Here is an 18365-nt window from a genome sequence, read left to right on the forward strand (position 1 = left end):
CCACTCCATCAAAAGATTAAGGAGAAAGAAATGATACAAATTCAAGACACATCTTCGGAAGAAGAACATACATACAAAGATGGAACAAACAACACAATAGAAAGTGTATCAAACTCAACAATTCATAAAGAACATACCTTCACAAGAATCTACGACAGAAAGAAGGAAACAATAACTCTAACAACAACCAATAAAAAAAAAAAGAGGACGGACACCACATAAGAAGATTAAGTCCATCAACTAAAATAAATGTAAAAATCAAACTACCAAATAAAAGTATCATTTTATACAACTCCAATATTTAAAACCTTTGTACTACAAATTATTTTAAATAAAACACCTTTTAAATTTAACTTTAATTTACACATATTTAATTTATTTCTATAAAACATAACAATTTTTAATATTTATTATATACTATCATTAATTTACCGCCTTGCACGAGTCTCATTCTAGTTAGCAAAGAATAGAGAAAAAGAAAGTTAACGAAGTATGAAATTACGTGAGAGCTAATAAAAAAAAATGTGTGAATTAGCCACTTAAGTTGACATGGCATAATGCAAAGATATAAAATTGTGCTCTCAAGTTGTGGGAATTAATCATCTAAGCTAACATAATATGATAGTAGAAAGCTAACAATACATCTAAAAACTATCTTGAGCTCTGTTTTAATATATTATTAATAGATTGTTTAGATGCAAAGGAATTGAAAGATTTTCCACTATTAGAGCTTTTAAATGATTCCAATATATGAGTAAGGCATTACATAATCATGATTTATTCTCTACATTAACGGTGCTATGCTCTAGCTGTTGGGGTACAATGACAAATTGTACAATAAAAATACAAATTAAATGGATGGTTAGAAGTTAGTGCTGTAGGATTAGGTTTGGTCAGTTGGCTTGGTGAATTGGGTTTTGTATTTCATTCCGGTAATGTAGGATCAAATTCCTATTTTCTTGGGATTAAGCATGATACATGGATGAACTTCTTGACAGCATATCAAACAAGGGTGGTTGTGTAAGAGCTTTGTTTGAGGCTAAATATTATTCTTCCTCCAAATCCCAGTAGGAACACCATAACATATTGGAGATGCCCCTGTCAGAAAAGGAAGGGTGCAGACTTCACGTGCTTGGCCCATGAAAGCTCCAATTTTAGGTCGGTGACCACAGTTGATCCTAGGTGAATCAGTTTCTGCCGATTCTTGTACTTTCTTCCTTGCACCTTTCCTCTTTGCTTTACCCTTTAAGTTCATCGCCTCAAATTCCTCTGATAATAAGTTACACTGGAAGCATTCCTTTGGAAGATCAGACCTTTGTTTCAACCACGCATCAAGCATAGCCTTACCAAATCTATCTATATCCTTGTCTGTCACTTCCCACAAATTGGCAACAATAACCGGAGAACCAGCCAACAGATATGACAAGGGAACACCTTGTGGCACATAGCTCCCCTGCAAGGTCAATGAACCACTGCTGCACCCCATTAGTAGCGTAGCAGCACATTTCTCTAGTTTCTGAATCTCGTGCCGCGGAATGTATTGTGCTCCTGTGAAGATGCATTCAAACACCTTAAATATATTTACAACAGGAAACTACAATGTATCATATCTATAAATTTTAAGACATTTAATAAAGCTTTACCACTGCCATGCCCAAAGTATATGAAAAGGTCATGACTTGTTAATGCTGAAGCTAGTTCTTTGACGGTAGGTTTGGAACCTGCCTTTCCCTGAAAAGTAACAATGAGAAGACATGATTATTCATTGGATCACAGACAAAACAATCAGCAATATGAAAGTCTATTAACAATTTACTTTGGTGAAAGTACAAACTACTAAAATACCTCGAGATTTTGATCTCTAAACCAGTTCTCAAATTCAATTTGAGTGCGAGAGAGATCGCCATCTGGATTCAATAAATAGAAGGCATCCAATGGATCTATAGAAGGAAAAGATACTAGGTTTCTTCCCTCCTGTTCCTGATGGATGCCACTGATATCAAGGACAGCAGAGATGCTGCTAACTGAAGGCATCCGATAAACTTCCAGGTTTCTTAATATGGGCAAACTTTCCCAAGGAAGCATCTGTCACAGTGGTGGAAATAAGCAATCTGATTAGGTTTGTTGAAAATGCTGCTACTTTGAATGCCAGCTAGGGAGCACATAGATCAATTATATTAATTTTGGAAACATAGAAAATGAAACATTTAGATAGAAGCATGAACTACAACTTAAACATGAGGAGGCATTATATTAATAATAAAAGGTACCATATTACTAAATGATAAATTCCAAAACATCCAGAAAGTAGAACTTGAAACTAATTCCTAACTACCATTAGGTCAGAAAGAACTTAACTTACCTGCACCTCATAATCCAACACAAGAATTACTGGCTCTCTATTAACAGTGTCATCAACTTCCAGAACTTCTAATGCGTCATTTAACAGCTGAAAAGCAACCTCAGATGATACTCCAAATTCATTGGCAGCATTTAAAAATACCCCACTCCTTGCTTCATCACAATAACCTACTTTAGCAACGTAACAGTCTTTCCTTGAGCATAGTTGTGAAACAATTGTTTTCCCTTCACAAACATGTTTAGAGCCTCCAAGAATAACCTTAAGAAGACTCTCATTTACATCTATTTTGCACTTCGATCTTAGATCATTCGCAAGATTCTTGAGCACCAAGTCAAAGTTCTTGCAATTCAACCATTCTCCAAGAAGCAAGCATTTCCATGGGCCAAACCACAAGTCTTCAATGTTCCTGGTAAGGTATGCCAATTTTAAGGAGATTTGAAAATTACTTTGCTATAATTTTAAATTACTACTAGTCATATCCAAGATGTTAATGTGCATAGTGGCATATTTAACCTTTTGTGTATCCCTTGAAAAGAGTAGAAAAAGTGGCTATTGCATTAAATACAAGCAGCACTACTATGGTGAAATGGAGCAATAGATGTGTTTGGGACTTGGGTATTATGGAGTACCCAAAGTTCCACAACAAGTAGTATATGATGCTTGATATTGTATTTAAAGAGCATGGTTCTTCTTCCTTAATAGCAAGCTTTTAAGGTGTGGTTCTTAACTTTACTCAGGTGCTTAACAATATGCATGGTAGCAAAAGCCCAATTTAAGCAAAGCTAATGCAAATCAGCTCATAAAAATCATAAGCAGTAGCACACCTCAACAATTCATCAAGACGGTGGTCAAGGTTCTTTCTTCTCTTCCACCATAAAATTCTATTCTGTGGTGTATCTTCAAAAGGAGATAGTGATGACAAGTAATTCTCTTCCAAGATTGTTCTGAATGCTGGAGCAACATCATCAACTGCCGTGAAACCCCACGGACAATGCCAATTTTCACTAGGTTTTTCAAGAAGTGTACCAGTTATAAGATCATCCTCATTTGAATCTGGCAAATAGAAGTTATAAATTATCTGTTAGACAAAGATAAGCTTAATACTTACATGAGATGCAGACTATGTCTAAAGAAACTAGGTACCTTGCAAAATAGAATCTAGAGGCAGTAACATTACAATGGGTTCACTCTTAAAACTCAGTCGTGAGACCTGCATCCATACTTTAACACTTGTAGGATAAAGCAACAATTCCTGTAGTAAACTAGCATAATCATGTCCAAGAAAACTTATGCAGATTATTGTTGTAGATGGCAGACTAGCTAGAAACTTTTTCACATATTCTGCAAGATCTGCAGATGTATCAGGTACAAGCCTGCAGGAAGTAACATGTACAGAGAGAATTGCATTTGCTTCAGGTTATGTCAACTGTAGCTTCATTTCTTATGCAACAAGAACAACTGTTACCTGAGTAAGTTGAAAGAGCCTTCTTGCTTGCAAGATTTAGATATATATGAACCCTGAAATTGAACATGTCATTAATACTTGATGGGCTGTAATTGTCACATACCATAATTACAAATGTCACTTCAGAGCACCTAGTAACAAGAATTCATCAATGTTTCACTGATAGCATGAATCACTCTTGGGTTACTAAATTACTGACAATGTCTAAATTTTTAAATAAATTTGTCATCTAGATTGCACACAAACTAACCATGCGTATAGCTTAGATGTAAGTGCTACAATGCACAACTCATGCCTGTAAGCAAGCTGTAACTCAGTCAAAGGACTACTTAGAGACTAAGAGGACAAAATAAACACAATTCTATAGGAATTAGTATACTGAGAAACACACATGATGATGCCCAAATCAGAGCACAAATTTACAAGAGAAATTCCCATTTTCTGAACCAACTAGTATTTTGTTCACATGTCAACATTTAAAGCAGAAGCCTAGATAAAATTCCATAATATTTGATAGACACAGAGAAACGAGTCTTGACAAGGGACTGTACCTTGCATCTCCCAGTTAGATTTGAAAGAAATTGGTGAGTATAATGAGTTCCAATTGAAGCCTGGTGGAAATACGAAGCCCAATAATTTTCACTCAAAGTTTGGCTAAGAGATGACATAGAAATTTGCTCCCTCAATGTGGAAACATGTATTACAGCAAGTAATTTAGACACCTGTTGCAGCATCATTATCACCATAAGGTCATGACCAATCCAAATGACAAAAAGGAAACATAGTAAGAAACTATAAAGCTCAGAAAGAGGATTAAGCAACTAAATATTCGGCTACAAAATACGAAGCATCAAAGATTATCTAACCATATAGACCTGTTGTGCAATCTGCATTTAGAGATAGTTATAGTTTCCCCAAAAATTAACCAAAAACCTAAATATTACACTGACTTTTTGTCAGAGATAGATGCAATGCAATGTATATATAATTATTATATAATTTTATTCTATATTATACATATTACAATACTAGTGTATAGTGCATATCAATCCACCATTATTTATTAAATGTTTGCAATAAAAACTAGTGTATCGTACTTTGCACTCTAAGAGGTCTTGGGTTAAGTCATAGAAATTAAAAATATTTTTGTGAATATACATGACCAAGGACATTTTAGAAAAAAAATTGTGCACCAAACTTCTCCCAATCCCCATTATATATAATAGATATAGATATATTCTTCATATAATCATATTCAAATTTTGTTTGATGCCTTGAATCCTCCAAAAAGCAATCAGCACATCCACAAATTTACTAATTACTATCAAGGAAAAAGTATCCAGTTTATAACACCCAACAAAATATTAAATTAATTTAGTGAAAGATTGTAATGAGTAATAACAACATGAAAATGGAGAAGTATGACCTTCTGAAAAATAACAGAAACCTCACGAGAGAGTATGAAGGCTACCATCAGCCAAGAAGCTAGGTCTTCAAACCTGATGGAATTTACATTACGGAAAACGTTCCTGTAAGGTAAAATCAAAATGTAAAACTTATACAGTTAGTTATTCATAAATATGTTCCTGGAGCAGCAACCATAACTAAGTAGGGGCTACCCTACTTTAAAATTTAAATATATTCAGACCTCAAAATCTAAACAATAATAATCAGTACACATACCTTGCAGCCTTGGAGTGATAGCCCTTCAAAGAATACCAACATATTTCATAAACTATTTCTGCACGTTCAATTGTAAATACATCTCCTGGGATCTCCTTTGGGACCATGAGCACAAAATAATCTAAAGGAATAGAGGAGAATGTTTGGTAGAATGGATTTCTGCTGGCTAGAACTGATACACTTCTTAGAAGAACTTTATGAACTTCATCAATTTGATTGGGATATGCAAAGCATTTCACTGTGGTTCAAGTTCAACAATCACATCAGAAGGAAGAACTAAACAACTGTATGCCACAAATAAATACATGACTTAGACGTCAAAGAAGAGACAAGTATAAAGCAAAGCAAGTTATGAGTCAACTAGTCTGCAATTTCACATTCCTGGAAAATCAAGATCTTGCATGCAGAATAGCAGAAGTGCTCTCAACTGAAGCATCCTATCCCATCAACTATGAAGAAAGAAGTCCACAAAAATAACAACTACAAGTAAAAGCGATGCAACTATAGCTCTTGACTGGCAGCTACCAAAGTAAGCAAAAGCACATTATCATTGTGAAAGGCAAAATATCTTGAAAGGATTGATAACCACCGCCAATAGAGGACCATTGAAAATGCACAAATTCACACAAGAGCAGAGCAAAAACAGAAGATATGAAACAGAACCTGTACCTAATCGAGTAAGCAACTTCATTGACATTTTTCTCCGGACAAACTCCCATTTCAGATTAATAAAATCAGTTAGTAAACCAGATTCCAAGACTTCTGAAGGAAGACAGTGCCAACACCTCATTTTTGAGTAAATGCATGTTGCAGCAGTATTCAAATCTGACTCCTTCCTGTGTAGCATACAAGATGGATTGGAAATAAAATTTCCATCCACACTTTGCACAACTTCTGACTTGCTGGAAATGCTTATATCTTGATTTTGTGAAGCTCGATATTTAGAACGGGTTATCCTTGGTTTATTCTCAATAGACAAATTTGTATCCTTTGTTAAAACCTTTGCTGCATTCTTTGTCTTTTTATTTTGCTTTTCTCCAATCTTGGATGCTGGCCCTGCTTTCATGGATTTCCTCACTTTTTCACCCATTTCATTCATTGTAGAGCAAGTACAAATTTTAGCAGAACCACATTTAACATCCATTGCAGTTTCATCACTGCCATTGTCAGGACAGCTAAGAGAGTTTTTCCACACAGAAAGATTTAATATATCTAGAGCTGATGTGAACCAATATTTTGCGGTCTTTCCATTAGTAGTCCCTTCACAACTGTCAAATTTACTTTGACACAAATCTCCAAAAAAGTGATTAAGTGTCACCTCAAGGATCAGTTTACACTTTGAGCAACACAACATTGTGTTGCTTTTCTTGAAAATTTCCTGAGCACTTTGAAGTTCCTTTTCTGCTAAATCCCAGTGTCTTTTCTTAACATAGAGTTTTCCTAGCAAATTACATCACAAAAACGGCAAAACAAATTTATAATACTTTGAATGAAAAGTTATAAATCAAAGGGAGAAATGCTACAAATGATTTTAATACCTAAGAGAGAAGAGAAAGCAACGGTAAACAAAGGCAGCTGCAGTGAATCAGATATGGCTTTCCCCCACTGGAGATAAGTTTCAGACTCAGTTGCATCTCCGATCATTTCAAGGATAATTCCTACCTGCATAGATGGATGAAATTGAATTGTAGTGCATAACAAGATACCACCAATTCACCAAATAGATTTGATTCAAAGTACAAGATAGATAGATGATGTCACAAAGTCAAACCTGAAGAGTGCTCTCTAGATAACACTGCAATATTTTCCATGGACTAAGATAAAACTCTTCCAAGTTCCATGATATAGAATCAAATAGCAAAGTTTCCCTAGCGACTGATTTGCTCACTTCAATTCTATCAACTCCATCCCTAAGATTCTTAGAGAAATCAACTATTACATTGTGCTCTTCATTCATTTGCTTAACAACATGGGTAAATTTAAGATGGAAGAGTTTAGAATGTAATTTGTGGGCTTCCTTTGCAAATGAAAGAGCCTAGCAAATAAAACAGAAAAAGAGATACTGTGAGCTGGGGAATAATGTAAGTCAATGCTATATAAACTCAAAAAGAAGAATACAACATGTCCTTCATTGATTAGGTCAACTATAAGTAACATTGTTAGCTCTTATTACAATTTATGCATGGCCCTAACCTTGAAAAATGGGGCAACCTACCCCCCCCCCCCCCCTCTATATAGTTTTTTCTTCATCAGTAAAAAAATTAATTATGCCTTATACTATGTTAGAGTGAAAGATATCTTTATTTCTAACAAGTTAATAAGAAAATTCAACCTATTGCAAACCAGCACATATGGAATGAAATTAACTTGATATATATTCTTTCAAAAAGTCAATTTGAATTGAAAGAAGATAAGACACATCTCCAAAGATCTACAGCTAATAGACAAAGAATTTTTAAGTTGATAAAAAAAACCGTGTTTTAAGATAATTAAGACATGCTTGAATGAAAAGGTAGAAGCTAGAAGGAGGAAAGTAAAAATGCATTTGGACCTATATAGAGATGTATTAAAATTTTTGAATTTTTAACTTTGATTTAGACCATATCATGAAAGGGACCCTTGGAGCAACTGTTTAGTTTTCTCCATTTGACCTCCCGGTCACAAGTGTGGTGCTTGCCATAGGTTAGATCACTTACATTACCCATTGAGTACAGCCATTCCCGAAATCCTGTGTAACACAGGAAGTTTGTGCACTGGACTGCCCTTTTTAGACCATATCATGTCCAAATCCATTTTCAAGTTCATGTATGTTTTCACTATTTACCTATTCAACCAAGTTGGAGATAAAATATACACCAGTTTCGCAATCTCTTATTAAAATAGAACAATGAAGACAAGTATGACACATGTTTCAAATAGCACTTATCTATTACTTAAAAAATTTAAGGCAGCCAATGGGTAACACAAGAATTTAGATTGAATCAAAACCAATGATACTTACCTCTATTAACCGTCCATTTGCAACAAGCCTTGGGCACAAATCATAGTAAAGATAACCAGCAAGAAAAGTGGAATGATTTGGAACAGAAACCTAGGAGATTAAAAGAGAACGGAGTGATGATTTTGGATAAAAGAGTATGATAAAGTCTTCCTAAAAATGAACCTTACATTTGAAATCAGTTCCAGAGCAGCCTTTTGAACATCATCAGCTGTAATGTCATTTTGAAAAGAGTCTCCATTACAGCAAGAATTTTTATGAGAGCTAGAAAGTAAAAATGAGAAAATCTGCTGAAACCCTATTAATGATGAATGGTTTCCTTGAAGATAACGTGTCCAAGATTCAATATTTGAAAGTTCATTAAAGTGCTCTAATGAATTCTGGAATGCCTCACAGATAGGTGAAACACATAGAGCATGACTAAGCCTTCTACTTTCCCAAAGAAAAGTCAACCACTTCTCAATTGAGACATTCTTCCATTTAAACATTCTAGTCAGCAGCTTGTATGCATTACCGGAGAGTTCCATGAAACCCTGGGGATATGCCAACGAAAACCAAAATCTTGTTACCGAACATATTATGCAACATATTCAGCAACCAATATGACAAAAGAAGTAAACTGAACCTTTAGTTGTATTAAATCTATTATATTGCAGAGTAGAATCATTATACTGTCAGGCAGATAACAGTCTCCATCCTCAAAGCAACCAAGAGGAGAAATACCCAACCATAGATCCAATGTAGCTTTGACATCTTCAAAGATTTGCTGGTTAATATACAAAACAAAGAAAGCTTACTAGCTTAGCAAAATAAGAAATTCAATAAGACAAAGTATATAATTGATTCTAAGACCATAACTGAGGACAACATTCACCAATGAAATTCCCGTGTCAGCCCCTTCCAAAAATTAAAAGGAGAGAAATAAATAATAGTTTATGTTCTAGTACCTTTGAACTTGGTTCAGCTTCTTGGGTACAAAGTGCACGCATGCAATAGGCCACCGACAACTGATACTCAATGGCATTTTTATCAGCACCCGTCTCACCAAATATCTCCTTCTATTTAAGAGGAATTGCCTCAAATAAGTAATTTATACATCAATAGTAAACAATAGTTTACAAATAATAAAGGTTACCATGATAGTTATTGCTTCTGAGAAACATTGAATGCAGTCCCTAAGATCACCAGTACCACACATCCTTAGTGCCTTTCCCTTTCTAACCAGAATTTGTGCCTTTTGAAAACAAGTATCTGGTGTTATGTATATATCTTTCAGGAGGATATTTATAATTTTCCTTTGCATTTTCTGACAGAATTCTGGATATTTAAGATTAATTTCCTCATATGCTTGAAGTTCCTACAGCAAACATTCACAAAAGGTGCAAAAGCTTTACATACATAGCAGCAAAAAATGATGAAATTCTATGCAAAGGAAATATCTGCTATGATAGTGAACCTGCTCCAGGATGATGCTAATGTTCCTCATGGAAAACTCAGTGGAAGATGACAGGAGAGAGTACAAGGTAAGAGAATCAACTTCCTCGTCTACCTGCTTAGCTTGTTTACATTCTATCTGCATGACCATATTAAAACAATAAGTTAAAAGAAGTAAACATAAACAGAAAACTGATAAATACTTGAAATTAAATGATTTGAAACAACACCTTCACCCACTGCTTCAATACAGGAATAGGAGTTGGCAGATCCTGAAACAGATTGTTGGCAGTGGACCAGTTTGTAAGGATCTTAATCACTTTCTTTCGTATCTTAAGACTGCTGATGTCATAAAGAATATCTAAGAGTAGAGCACTTCTTTTGTAAGCCTCTATTACAAACTCTTTCGGAACCCCTTCCGTCAAATTAGCACAATAACATTTAATACAGATCCAGGATGCTTTACAACACAGGTTTAGAACCTTAGAAGCCTGCATCAAAATGTCATACATTGTATTTGAGCAACTTTAAGATACATCTTTTCCACATTTTCATTTCTCCCATGATCTACATATTTGCACTTTTTTTTAACAAAAATCAACGTCAGTGGTAGAATATGGCAGCCCTACATTATTCGAGGAGCTTTTAAGCAGTTTATGTGTGATTTACTTGCAAACACAAACTTTTAAGTATTTAATTAATTACTAATAGAGTTTTCGAACCTACAAAAACAACCAGGTGTCTTACTAAATAGTTTGTCGATGCATTGCCAAAGCTTAGTTGATAAAGCGAATAAATGATGAGGAATTTGATTCTTTCTAACCATTCTTATATTTCAATTGAGCTCAAGGACATTGTGTACCTCCAATACAAGGAAGTAACTACAATTTTCAAGTTTTCAACCCAGTTCGGGTTTCATGGAATGCATGGTAGAGTTAAAAAAAGTCCATTCAAAAACCGTTACTTAATATAGACAATTACTCGTGTAACCTCGGGAAATTAGAGAGTAAATTAGCCTTTTTCATATATTATCGCATAATAAGCCTAATGGTACACACATTTAACACATGAAATAAATATCCATATATATTTATTTGAATATAGAGAACTAGATAAGTAACTTATCAGTTATCACGTCATTTCTATTCTTTTAGGACTATAAACTTGAGACAAACTTGTGTAATCCTTGAGTACATTTAATGTGTGTTCCAATATATATACTTCAGATTTAAAGTGAGCAATACTACTACCAGCAGCTACCGGTTTATATTAAGTGAAAATACTGTATGTCATCCATTCATCTCACATCCTGTTTGTTAAAAGTTAACTTAACAAAGCCTTTTCCTACTAGGTGAGCTACATGGATTAAAATGTCAGTGTCATGTCCATGCATTGAGATGGGACAAAGTTTTACGTTGGCTGGCACATGTTTAACACAATTCAACATGGATCCAAATTACGACATTGCGTCATGGACATGACTCAGGATGCGACAAAGTTTGACATGAATTGTCACAGGCCTAACATAACCTTACATGGATCCAAAGACGTCATTGCGTCTTGGTCATGTATTGGGATGAAGCAAGGTTTTACATGGGTTGTCGCGGGCCTAACACAACCCTACATGGATTCAAAGATGTTATTGGGTCGTGGGAATGCATTGGGATGCAACAAAGTACAACAGGAGCTATCGCAAGCTTTAACACAACCCTGCTCGTTTTTTCCAGGTTTAGGATTGGCTATGTAAACATAGGTTGGGATACTCTGTGAAAATTTCATAAGTAAATATATGACATTATATAAAAGATGGCAATGGAAAATAGGATATCAATACCTCATTTGGCTGCTTGTTTCTGTACAAAGCTACAGCAATATTGTAGAGAGAAGCAATTATGTATTTCATCCCTTCAGTATCAATCCATTTACTTGCCATCATCTGCTTAACTAATCTTGTGCTCTCCTGATATGTTGGGAACAAATAAATAAATTGTCAAAACACTATATCTAATAACAATGTATTTAGAAACTCAAGAAGCCATTTTTAAGATGAAAAAAATTAGAAATAATAGGCGGACCTGGAGTTTAAGATTAGTTCTGATAGAAAGAGTGAAGGTTGCTAGAGCTACATTAAGCAATGTTCTGCTGTTTTCATCAAATTCATCTGTGTTCTTTTCAGATGTAAAGCTGCAGGGGGAATGAACAAAGTGTATAATGTTTCTATTTTTTTGAATTGTCTTATATATGAAAAAGACGTATATTGGTAAACTCTTGGAAACTGCTCTTCAGCATTAACATGACAGGTGAAGATTCTAAATAAACTGTGCTGTATAACAATGAAAACAAACAAGAATAGATTGATAATATACACAAAGGACATAAAGTAGAATTAATTTTCAGATATTTAACTGGATGTACCTTAGGCTAGAAAGAAGAATTTGACAAAGGATATAGAATGCATCTTGGACTGTGGACAGCATTGTTATGGCAGAAGCATCATCCTCTTCAGTAACTAACTGCTTCCTTTCTGAATTGACTGATTTAGCAAGTGGTTTGCATAGAAACTTCAATGCCTCTGAGTAAGATGGCAGGTAAGTCATATAAGACTCACAGCCAGAATCTAACCAGACAAATGCTTGACCAAGCAAAGGTGGCGAAGTCTGTATCATTTTCTGATTTTCCATTAAAGTGCCAAGTAGACATTCAAATTTTGCACTTTCAGAGGCTGCAAGATCTCCAACCTTGGACCTCAAACCGCAGCTAACAAGGAGCAATCCAGCAGCATAGAGCCTGAGTACTGAGTTGATAGGTGTCAAAACCTGCCAAACTACCCCAATCAAAGTAGAATACAAAAATTTATCCATTATACAAACAAAACAAGCACCAGAAACATACCTTTTGAAAACGCTCTGCTATTTTGTTCAAATATGCTGCAAATGTATTACAAAAACTTGCATTTGCAGGCTGACATTTGTTGGCACAATAATTTACAAGTTCAATAAATTCTATTCCAGCACTGCCTTCTTCAAGCTGAAAGGAAAAGTATAGTTGATAAATAGGGGAAACCATTCCATGAAGATAACACCATACTAAATTCTAATTAATTAATTAGCTAAATAAAACTGCAAATCTTCTACCCATGTCTAGTCTAAATATAATTAAAATGGTAATAGGCTATGGTAAGTAACTTTGCATGGTTACTTTCTTGCAAGCATTAACATGCAGAATCATTGAATTGTAAGCAGAGATTTCCTATACAATACCTTGCACTCAGAAGCAACACAATCGAATATATCGATAATATACAATGATTCATCCCCCTGCAGAGCTAATAGTGAAGAGCACATCCTTCGGGCAATCTGCATTTAAAATTTTATCAGGACAACAAGTACAAGATTTATCAAAGTTTATATCCAAAACATAAGAAGTGTGTTACCTTGTAGACTTGATCGTTGACTGGAGATTTGACATACTCAGTCAATGTCATGCGGCAGAATGAGACTACCAGATCTTTATCAGAACATGTCTTCCCCAGTAAACTCAAAGCACATTTGCCCAAATTAATCACTAACGTTTGGTGTTTATCATAAGAACTGGCACCTAACCCCCTAAACAATAAGTTGAATAAACAAGAAAATTTAATAGCTAATATCAGTTCAGAGCATACAAAGCTGCAATGTGTCCAAACTAAGGCCCTCTGAGCAAGCATTGGAAAATACAATTTGATGTTTTAATACAAATGGAAGCTGAAACTACTTCAGAAGCTTCTCATTTTTTTTTTCTTTTTCATACAATTATACAACAAACCGTGCTCTATTTGTCAATAAGCAATATGAAATTACTATTAACACTACAACCTTGCCAGAAAAATGCCGGAACAACAAACACTGACATACCTGAGCCATGGCCTTACTTCCTCCACCAAATCAAGCACCCTCCTGAAGCGCCCATACTCTTTACTAGTCCCCACCGCCGCACACCTCACTAGTGCCACAACAATCTGAACCACCAGCAAAGACAACTCCTTATCTTTGTCAGCAACGCCGTCCTTATCTACCTCGGGAAGAATCTTCGCCTTCCTCTTTGTCGATTTCGAGGTCGAACGAAGATTCTCCAAAATCCGTAAACCTTCCGCTTCTGCCTCGTCAACCCTACCACAAGCTTCGAGACATTGCACCATTCGAACTCTCAGGAACTCAACTGAAAAGGGCTTGGATTCCAATTGAGAAGCCACGGATTCCAAGCAGTCCAAGCAGAGCTTGAAAACCTGGAAGAGCTCGAGCACAACGGCGCCGTCGGAGGAACCTGATTTGGAAATGTTAGTGAGGTGTTTGGGGAGAACGGAGAGAGAGCTGTTGAGGAATGGAAGAAAACGCTTAGCGAGGGAGCGGATTAGGGTTTGATCGGGTTTGGACTTGGAGGACTTGTTGTTTTTGCTGATATCGGCGAGGGGACGGAGGTAATCGTAGACTTGTGTGAAAATTCCGGCGGAATCGGCGGATTGGAGCTTCGATATTAAAGAAGATTCAGTTACGGAAGCCATAATCGGTGAACGGAACAATTTGAAGAAGAAGAAGAAGAAGAAGAAGAAGAAGAAGTGTTGTGCGAAGTTCAAAGGGAATGGAAGCAGAGAGAGTGGTCGCTGTTTGGGAGAAGAATGAAAGTGCGAGCTTAATTCCAAAGGCGCCAATGGACACCGCAATTTCACGTTTCATTTCAAATTTTGTTATTGGGCCTCACACGTTTTATAACGGTCTAGCACTATTTTTTCTATTTTGTTATTGGGTGTTTATTTTCTTGTGGCTTATTATGAAAGTTACAGATATTTTTGGACATTAAAGCCAATTTTTAAGAAGGAAATCGAGAGAAAGAGGCTAACCCGCATAGCCCAAAGAGAAAGCGGGCTCGATAGAACGGCCATGGAATCATAACAAAACTTGATAAAAGAAGGGCAGGGAACATCCAAAAAAAAAAAATAGAAGGCAAGGGAAACACCACCTTTAGTTAACATTTTGATAATAATTATTTATTATTTAATTTTAATGCATTGATAGTTTAAAGAGTTATACACAATCAATCATTAACAATACATTATTAAATATATGTATAAAACACTAAAACTGCAAATTAATTTCTAATATCCTAACCATTTTGCGTTATTTTAGTCCTTTTGTAAATTAATATAAAAAACTAATAAAAATAAACTATTTTTTCCCTAAAATTCCCCATCTTTTTGGCGGGAACCCCCCCCCCCCCCCCCTTCTCTTCTCAAAGTAACCCCTCACTCTCACACGCATTTCAGTGTTCTCTGATTCCAACCACCGTTAACAGCAGATATGAGACCCGGCGCCGGATCCCGCCGACAACCCAACGACTCATTCATTCCGCCGCCAACTCCGCTGGATTTCCATCAGCGCAATCAGTTCCCCCGCGACTCCGACGCCAGTTTCGCAAGTAGCCGCCCTTCTTCCGCCGGAGGCGGCGCGGGGCGCACGAGGTTCGAGGACTACAAGGAGCGCCACTTTCAGCAAACGGTGATTTCCGCCATCAACTCGTTCCTCTTGTCGCGGAACTTTCCCATCAGCTTCAAATCCGGCGGCACCACACCTTCCGCGAAGGACATCCTCGAAACCCTAAAGTTCCTTCTGAGAGAGATCGAGTACCCTGTGTCGAAACTCGAAGAGGATCTTCCCCGTCTCCTGAAGCGCCTGAATTACCCGTTCAAGCTCAACAAGTCCATCCTCAAATCCCCCGCTGCCCCTCACCAGTGGCCTTACTTGCTCGCACTCATTCACTGGCTCGTTCAGATCGCCTCCTTCAGCTCTCACCTCTCCCAATCCACCTCCAATACCGTCTCTTCCCTCCTCCAGGTCAACCTTGTCCACCAGTACACCCTCAATTCCTATCTTAACTACATTAAGGGCCGTGATGATGTGGTTGAAGAACTCGAACTCGACATCATGGACAAGCTCAACCATCAGAAGGCCCTGGCCCAGGAGAAGCTCGAGGATGCCAACAATGAGCTCAAGAGTTTGAGGGATGACTTGGAGAGGCTGAGGTTGCATCCCGTAAAGAAGGAGGAGGTGGAGAAGACTAAGGTAGTTAGATGACTTAGAATTCTTCTATTTTGAATTCAGTTTGGTTTGACTGCTCAATTGTTGTTTGTTTTGATTACAAGGGCATGCTAGAGGACGATGTGAAGAAGTTTAATCTTCTGATTGAGGATGTTGGGAGGAAGATTGAGGAGATGGAGAAGGTGCTGGCAGAGAAGGAGAAGGTTCTGGAGGCGAAGGAGCGGGAGAACCTTAGGGTTTGCGAGGAGAACAAGGAACTCAGGAGGACGGTGGAGGCACAGCCTGTGAATGCGAGGGATGTGGAGAGGATGAAGAGGGAGTTGCAGGCTTTGGAGAGGGAGATCCAGGAGGGCGAGCTTGCCAGGAATGTTTGGGAGGACAAGTTCTGGGAAATCGAGAATAATCTTTCTCACAAGTTCAAGGAGCTTGAGGTGCTTGCTTTGGATTGCAACCAAGAGCTGAGGAGGTTGAATTGTGCTCCATTAATAATATCTATAGATTATTGACTGTTCTGTTAAAATGAAGCAAATTCTATTGATCTTATTTCTATTAGATAGATGTTGTGTTTGTTGTCTGTCTTTACAGTCAAGTCTGGACATCTAAACCTCCTTGCTGGTGTTTCTAGGTTGAAGATCGGTGATGATATTCAGTATCAGTTGAATGCCAAGGGAACTACGCCTGCTGAGATTATGGGTTTTGACCATAAATTGAGTCTGAAGCCTGCACTTAACTGGTACACTGAAGACATTAAGAAGACTTCTATGGCGAGATTGGAAGAGTTAATTTCCTATCAGCAAATGTCCAATGAAAATGCTGCTAGGCTTGAGGGAAAAAGAAATAATGTTGCAACATTGCAGTCACAGATTGATAAAGTAAGTGCATGATCATGCTCAGAACTTTATTAATGTTGATTCTATACTTTTATCCTGTCACAGATAACCAGTGTGTACTATGCTGTGTCACTTTAAGTTTCAACCTTCTAGGAGGAGATTTTGATTTTCATCTGTGTAGATTAGCCAAAGATAATTGTGAACTTGATGTTCTTCTACTGGAAAGTTTTGCTATTAACAAAATGCAATAATGAATAGGTGTAAATTTAATTTAAGTGATGGTGGCAGCATGCTGCACTGCTTTTGGAATGTAGGAGTTGGACCAGGGTCTTTACTGTAGCTTATACATTTTACCTATGTTTCCAACGCAATGACTTGTCATACTTGAGTCGTCTTTATGGTTTTGTTGTTTTTCTGTTCTTGGGAATTTAGAATCATCAATTGTACTTGCATTACAATCATGTCTGCAGTAATTGCAGATGATGATACAGCTGTTCAAAATATTTTTTTTTTCCCCATCTTTTAGCTGCCATATTTACTCTACTGTATTACACACAAACTAAATTTATGCTTTGCATCTACTGTTGATTTAGTTTCTCTATATTTTCTGGCAATTTTTTCGCACTTTGTCAGAATCATTTAGATGCGTATTGAAAGTAGAAATCATCTACCCTGTGAAAACTGTTGCCTCACTTTTGTTCTTCTGCTGTGTGTTACATTATCCACCAGATGGAAGCTGAACTAAACACGATAGAGAATGAAACACAAGATTATGTAAATAGATGTTCAGCTGAAGCAAAGCGAATGTTGGAGGATGTCCACGTAGCAGGTCATGACCTGGACATTATGGAAAGAGAGGCAGCTGAGGTTCTGAAGGTAATTCCATGGTTGTTAATTCTTCAGTAAGTAATTGAATTTGTGAAGACTTGAACATGTCTCTGGCGTCATTCTCTTCATTGTGTTTAGGACTCGATCAATCTCGAGAGATAAGCTATGTTTCTGGTGTAGTTCTTGTGTAACATGATTGCATCGGTCCTGGTTTCTTTTTCAGGCTGCCCAATTGAATTTGCAGGAAGCAATTAAGCAAAGTGAAGAAGAAATACAAATGCGTGCTCGTGAGCTCCTGAAGTTGGTTGATTCAGTCTCAAAGTATAAAGAATACGTGGGGTCTAAAATTTCAGAGATGAATAGGGAACTATCAGAAACTGCAACTGCTGTCTCTGAGGCATACCGGGGTTCATTTCCATCCCAATTCACCAATATATTGAATGCAAATCGCCAGCCTGAGAGTAAAGACTGAGGCATTGTGCATATGTATGACCAACAACCCCCCCCCCCCCCCCCCCCGGGGGGAACAAACAAAGAACCGCATTGTGTATATATTTTTATTTTTGCACTTGCACACTCCTACAAATGCTTCACTTGTTTTTTTTAATGAAAATGTCACGTCACAGATGAGATAGCAATATATAATTATGCTTTTTCTTGGCCATCTATCATATTTTTGGTATATTTAAAATAT

At 36.8% G+C, this 18365-nt stretch overlaps 2 protein-coding genes across 2 annotated transcripts; one reads left to right on the forward strand and one right to left on the reverse strand.

Moving 5' to 3' along the window:
- Positions 1 to 706: 706 nt before the first annotated feature.
- Positions 707 to 14482, reverse strand: LOC130954897 (separase). Its single transcript, XM_057881673.1, has 27 exons — positions 13836 to 14482; positions 13376 to 13547; positions 13203 to 13298; positions 12835 to 12969; positions 12358 to 12758; positions 12018 to 12126; positions 11777 to 11902; positions 10173 to 10433; positions 9965 to 10081; positions 9644 to 9865; positions 9456 to 9566; positions 9134 to 9274; positions 8679 to 9041; positions 8512 to 8601; positions 7282 to 7545; positions 7049 to 7172; positions 6180 to 6950; positions 5511 to 5748; positions 5254 to 5356; positions 4379 to 4549; positions 3828 to 3880; positions 3506 to 3735; positions 3187 to 3415; positions 2363 to 2768; positions 1846 to 2085; positions 1644 to 1731; positions 707 to 1548 (listed from the first exon to the last, which is right to left on the reverse strand). Exons 1-27 carry the CDS (start codon positions 14480 to 14482, stop codon positions 1040 to 1042), a joined length of 6417 nt encoding a protein of 2138 aa, XP_057737656.1. The 3' UTR covers positions 707 to 1039.
- Positions 14483 to 15211: 729 nt separating this feature from the next.
- Positions 15212 to 18327, forward strand: LOC130956037 (kinetochore protein NDC80 homolog). The gene is made up of 5 exons (XM_057883059.1): positions 15212 to 16037; positions 16118 to 16479; positions 16639 to 16885; positions 17573 to 17719; positions 17895 to 18327. The coding sequence occupies exons 1-5, from the start codon at positions 15276 to 15278 to the stop codon at positions 18141 to 18143; spliced, it is 1767 nt and encodes a 588-aa protein (XP_057739042.1). The 5' UTR covers positions 15212 to 15275; the 3' UTR covers positions 18144 to 18327.
- The last annotated feature ends 38 nt before the right edge of the window (positions 18328 to 18365 follow it).

The sequence above is a fragment of the Arachis stenosperma genome, chromosome 10, assembly GCF_014773155.1.
Source record: "Arachis stenosperma cultivar V10309 chromosome 10, arast.V10309.gnm1.PFL2, whole genome shotgun sequence".
Classification (NCBI taxonomy): domain Eukaryota; kingdom Viridiplantae; phylum Streptophyta; class Magnoliopsida; order Fabales; family Fabaceae; genus Arachis; species Arachis stenosperma.

Bases quoted from the DNA above. Each gene is read 5' to 3' on its own strand.
- LOC130956037 (XM_057883059.1), top strand. From the start codon at position 15,276: ATGAGACCCGGCGCCGGATCCCGCCGACAACCCAACGACTCATTCATT. The intron at 16,886-17,572 runs GTAAGTGCATGA...ATTATCCACCAG, and splicing joins TGCAGTCACAGATTGATAAA to ATGGAAGCTGAACTAAACAC. The intron at 17,720-17,894 runs GTAATTCCATGG...TTTCTTTTTCAG, and splicing joins AGGCAGCTGAGGTTCTGAAG to GCTGCCCAATTGAATTTGCA.
- LOC130954897 (XM_057881673.1), bottom strand. From the start codon at position 14,482: ATGGCTTCCGTAACTGAATCTTCTTTAATATCGAAGCTCCAATCCGCC. The intron at 12,970-13,202 runs GTATTGTATAGG...TTTTCCTTTCAG, and splicing joins GTGTTGCTTCTGAGTGCAAG to CTTGAAGAAGGCAGTGCTGG. The intron at 2,086-2,362 runs GTAAGTTAAGTT...CCACTGTGACAG, and splicing joins TGTTGGATTATGAGGTGCAG to ATGCTTCCTTGGGAAAGTTT.